A 5,485-nucleotide genomic window follows, 5' to 3' on the forward strand; every position below is an offset into this window, starting at 1 on the left:
CACACACACACACACACACACACACACACACACACACACACACACACACCACAACCTGATTCTATTTCTCTCTGTTTCTCCTTTCCAGGTCCATTAGTTACTTTCTCATTACGAGCCTCCGCGCTCCCGAAGTGAGCTGGGGAGCGAGTGAGGCGCAAAATAGGGCCCAGGAGGCCGGGGGTGGGGCACAATCCAGCTTCGCTATCCATGGAGCCCACAGGGACTTATACCAAGGGACTCAGAAAGGCTCCCTTCTCGAAGACAATGAGGACATTAGATAAAGTGTTAACTTAATGATTTTCTCATTGAAACCCATTTGACTGCTCCCAGTCAGTACAGCCCGGCAGCTTCTTCCCTAAATGAAACTCGACAGCTGCTATATACAACATAGCTAGAAGACTGGGGATTAAGTTGGTGATGGGGGGGGGGGGGGGAGGAGAAAAGCGGAGGGGGGAGGGCAAGTAGAAAGGCAAGTGGTGTGTGCGTGTGGGTGCGTGTGTGTGTATGTGTAGTCTTTGGCGTAGGGTAAACTTTTCTTCCATTCCTAACCACTTTGGGCACGTCCAGCTTTCCCTGCCAGGCGTGCAAGGTCAGTGGTGACCTAGGGACTGTTGCAGGTAGGAGGTCGGGAGGCAGAAATGGGAGGAGGGGAAGAGGGGGAGGGTGGGCGACAAGGAATGGTTCCTGGGACTGTGTAATTACAAACCCTTCTTACCACCTGCCTATAGAGTCACCAGTGACCCGTCAAAAAGGGTAGCATGGGAATTCGGATATCACACAATGCCAAAAGGGGAAAGCACTCAATTCTCTCTCTTCCACCGCGCGCCACTCCGCCGCCCCCCCCCCCAACCCCAGTCTCCTCTCCATCTCCACATCAACTGAGACATTTTCCGCGCCCACAGGCTCATACAAAGCGGGAGAGAAGTTGGGGGGGGGGGGGGTACTGGGGGGTGGGTGGAGGGAAGACAGTGAGAATGTACAGGCAACAGTGCCATCTCCCCTCTCTTCATGTGGCGGGTCATCAGAGCCTAGAGAACTCGTTGCCCGGCTCTGGCGTCCTGGGCATCAGGCCCTCTCTGCAGGAGGAGCTCCCAGGCCACTCACTGAGTTTGAAGAACTCAGAGAACTTGACATTGCCTTTAATGGAAGGACTCTGTCTGCCTGCCTGCCAATTTCCTTCCCTTTGGACTAATTCTAAGTTCCTTGTGTGTCTGTCTGTGATCATTCTCTCACTCCCTGAAACAATTTTGATTCTACTTCCTACACTTTCTCCTGTATTTACTTCTTTACTTACACTTTGCAACCTCTCAGTAGAAAGAAGGGAGTTCCTTGAGGGGGACGGTCTTATTTTTGTCTTTGTACCCCCAAGGGCCCAATCCAGTTTCTAGCACGGAACTGTTCCAAGCATTTCTTTTTTGAATCGAATTGGAGTTGTGGTCACTAGAAACGAAAGTGTGAAGACGTCCTTTCCTTATTCTCTCTTTGCAGCTTCCAGATGCCTTTCGTAAATGGGAAGGAACAGGTTTCCAAACCAGATGCTCCGGCTGTCCTTCAAGTTTGGAAGACTTGTTGCAGCCCCTATTGCTCTCTGCTTCACGTTGGATAACGCTGCCAATTTTTCGGTTTGATCTTGTTTTTTAATTGCTGCTGTGGTTGTCCCTGTTGTTTTTCCTTAACCGAGCTTTCAGGAGAAATTGACTCTTAGTCCCTGGACAAAAGCAAACTTCTGCAGCGACCTCCAGTTGTGAAGATGAGGGAGCGAGGGGAGTGGCTCAACCAAGACAGACCCTTCATCCCCTCCCCTCCCCTAGGATCCCCCCCCCCCCGCCGCCTTCTCCCCCGACGTCCAGTCTTGATTCTAGCTTCCTGGGTCAAATCTGTCCTCATGATCAGCCTTACTTAAGTTTCTAGGGCCTTCTCCCACCCAGACTCTAGATGCCGGGCCCTCAGGCTGATTAGAGACAGCCCTAGTAGACTACTCTAGGCGGATGGGGGGTTGGGAGGATCCTAGGGGACAAGAGGGGATGAGAAAAATTCCTGGGCAGAGCAAATCTGCTAAAAAAAAAAAAAAAACCCCCAAAAAAAAAAAAAAAAAAAAAAAAACAACCCTACCAAGCCACGTTACGGTGACATGGGGTCATGAGATAACTGGCTGGTCCTGTTGTAAAGCTCCTCTGATTTGGCCAGCCGAGGTACAACGTGAGGAAAGTGGAATTTTATTGGGGCCGGGAAACCGTTCTTAACATCCCTCTCCAGGGGGTCCCCTCGGGCTTTTTGTGTGTTATAATTGCTTAAAGATATATGGCAGCTTCGATTACTGTAATTACCATCAGAGGCTGTTGAAAGAAGTTAGTCTGGGCTGGAGGGGTGACTGGCTGGGGTCTTGTTACCACCCAGGCAGGGATCACATTTGACACAGCTCTACACTCCAACTGAGGGAAGCCAAGCGAGGCGAGGTCTGTAGGCCGGGCGTGTCCCCCCTGCCCCTATTCCCGCCCCCTCCCCAGGCGACCTGTCTAGCCCTACTCCGCCGGCACCCCGAGCCCAATTTAGACCCTAAACCGGCGGCGCTTGGTTCTGGCTGCGCTCGAACACTTACTGTTTCTCGGCCTATATTTTTTACCAGAGGAGCTTCAGTGACCCGGATCCCAGGGACCCGTTGGGTGATTGAGGGAAAGAAAACGAAGTCAGAAAGGCAGAGATCTGGGCTCTACCTGGGTCCTAATCACTCTCGGAGAACGAAGGGTGAGCTCTGGGGTTTTTTGACTGGGCAGATAGGGATACGCGCAATGGAGTAGATGAAGAGCCGTGGGAGTTTGTGACCTCTGCCCGAATTACTCCTGGGTTTCTGGATCTGACCTTAGGCGTCCTCTCACAAACCAGCTTAGAAGAGCTAAACATTAGAAGCTCAGAGAAAGTTTAAGAGATTTGCACTTTGTGTCTTCTCCCCAAAACCTGAAGTTCCTTTCTTCGCTCTCCTCCCCCCCCCCATCTTCCGGAGCATAGCCGTCCCTAGCTCGGAGCTCAGGAAAAACTAGCCTTCATTGTTTTTATTTTCTTTTTAAACTGACTCAGTCCGGCAGCTTCCGATGCAGAATAAACCCGGTCTTGGAGCAGGCAGCCAAACGTCTTGTCCTGTCGGGGTGAAAGGGTGCTTTGGTTTCCTTCTTAGGACCAGAAAGAGAATGGGATGCATTTGGCTCCGCTTTCCCTAGATACTCTGGGTTCAGCCAAAGTGACCACAAGTCGGGTAGGAAGCGTTACTTTCTGCTCCTTTCGTGGGAAGAAAATCTCAGGAAGCAATCCACCACCACCACCAAGTGACAAAAATCAATCCCGAATTACTTGTACGAGTGACTGGAAACGAGGATCTCGGAAAGGCGTATTTTCTATTGCTATGCGTTACAAGAGGCAGAACAGAGAGTTTTTGTATTACCTCCTCCGACTCCCGTTCCTCACTTCCTCATAAATAAAGCTCCTGCTTTCCTTCTTTCTTTCTTTCCTTTCCCTTCCTTCCTTACTCTCCAGTTTTTTTTCATAATGTCTACTTCTATTAAAAAAATTAATAACCCAAACACCACATGCTCAGAGTACTCCTCTGCCCTCATCAAAACAAAAACCCAACCTAGTTCTTTGAGGGGAAAATAAACTCCCACCTGCATGAGACTTTCTGCCAATCACCAGGGAGTTCTCCAGCTCGCCTTTGGCCTACAACTTAAGCCTCCCTCGCCACACACATACCGTTCAGAAGTGGGGTGGAAAGGGAAGAGGACCTAAAACTAAATAAAACAAAAGAAAACAACTACATCATCAAGAACAACAAAACCTGCAGGAGGAAGTGGTGAGACCAGAGGACTGCAATAGCCACGTTGCAGCTTCCAAAGTATCTGCATTCCAGCAAACCTCGGATAAAACCAAAGGTGGACGAAGGAAAATAGTAACAAGGACCCAAGTAAAATCAAACCAAAGCGTGTGTGTGACAAGAGATGTCTGTGTGTGGTATGAGTATATAGCCATCACCACATACACATCTACACACATAGTGGAGCTCGGTTTCCATGAGAAGTTACAGGACAACAGCCCAGTTGGGATGTAAAACTTAATATTGAACAGCAAATGAAGTTTGAAGGGAAAAAAAAAGCCATTGTCAAAGGAGATGCCTCACACGGTATCGGGATGGACGAATTGGGCATATACAACCCCCCTACTAAATGCATGTGTATGCAACAGACACATACAATAATTAGCCCCAGCCTCATTTTGCCTCCGCCAAAAGTTCCCTTTGGGATTATAGATTTGAGCCCCTCTTTGCCATACTTTAAATTCCCCAGTTATGAGGTACACGGATTTAGGATTAAGGAGAGTGTGACTTTTCAGTCGTTTCTGCTTCCCTCTTTGCAGGATTATTTGGAGGAACTAGAAATGGTGTGCAAGGCATTGAATTTTAAATCCGCTTTCCGCAGCTGCTTAAGAGATTCTCGGGCGCGCAGTGTCCAGAGTTTGGAACTGTCTCTTGTTGGACTGAGCGGCGGAAGGGAATTGCACAAATTCGTTAGAGACCGAGCAAGGAGTTTCGGCATCACCCCCGCTCCTAGTTCTCCACCCCCTCCCCCCTTTCCCCTCCCCTATTACTTGCCCTCCCCTCCACCCCCAATGGTGTCTGCGGAGTGGGGGGTACCCAATTTGTAGGGACAGATCTGATGCGCGTTCGGCTGTCTTGCAAACAAGCTGTAAAAAACCCAGTCACCAAAATAATAAGCACTAAAGGGACGAAAATAGTTCTCTTTGTAAAAGACCCGAGATCCCTCTGCAAAGAACCAGATCAAAAACGCCAAGACCCAACAAGAAGTACAGTTTTAGAGAAAGGGAGATGGTACTTCCTAGGGGCATAGGAAGATACTAAGATTTCCCGACCCTAGCCGCCCACTCCCCCACTTCCCACCCCCAGGTCTTCCAGGATTGGGGAATTCGCTAAGAACCTGGCCGGCGATTGTACCCACTTGTTGATCCCGCCGGCTTGCTCATGCTGACAGTCCTGGAGTGAAGGGGCTTGTTGGCTCTGATCAAGTCTCGGCCTGTAGCTCTCTCTTCTCTTGGGTGCCTTTCTCCCGCCTGCGAACCTCTGCCGCGGTGACAGGTGGATTTTGATTGTGGTGTATATGTGTGAGTGAGTGTGTGTGTTTTCCCTGGGCTGTCAGAATTCGTGTCACTGTGGAAATTTAAGCATCCTCGAGTTTCTTCCCGGCTCTTGCAAATATGCAGCTTCTAGGAATATTTCTTGGTATGGACAAATACATGGATAGATACATAGACAAGCGGACAGAGTGAAAGAAATAGGGAGAAAGGAGAAGGGGAGGGGGAGGAGGCTTAAAGGACAGTCACAGATACAAAGATTATTTTTTTCTCGGGAATCTAGAGGAATCCTCTCTCTCTCTTTCTCTTTCTCTCTCTCTCTCTCTCTCTCTCTCTCTCTCTCTCTCTCTCT

General features: G+C 49.4%; 1 protein-coding gene across 1 annotated transcript in view; it reads right to left on the minus strand.

The window, feature by feature from the left end:
• Positions 1 to 5,080, minus strand: part of NR2E1 (nuclear receptor subfamily 2 group E member 1) — a 28,914-nt gene extending 23,834 nt beyond the window's left edge. The window contains exon 1 of the mRNA XM_069077433.1: positions 5,001 to 5,080. Within this exon, the coding sequence (XP_068933534.1) occupies positions 5,001 to 5,025 (25 nt within the window). The 5' untranslated portion in view covers positions 5,026 to 5,080. The remainder of the gene's footprint in view (positions 1 to 5,000) is intronic.
• Positions 5,081 to 5,485: the final 405 nt, after the last annotated feature.

Source organism: Petaurus breviceps, unplaced genomic scaffold, assembly GCF_028583685.1.
Source record: "Petaurus breviceps papuanus isolate PSGF00001 unplaced genomic scaffold, PetGlider_PUasm1.0 90977, whole genome shotgun sequence".
Lineage (NCBI taxonomy): Eukaryota > Metazoa > Chordata > Mammalia > Diprotodontia > Petauridae > Petaurus > Petaurus breviceps.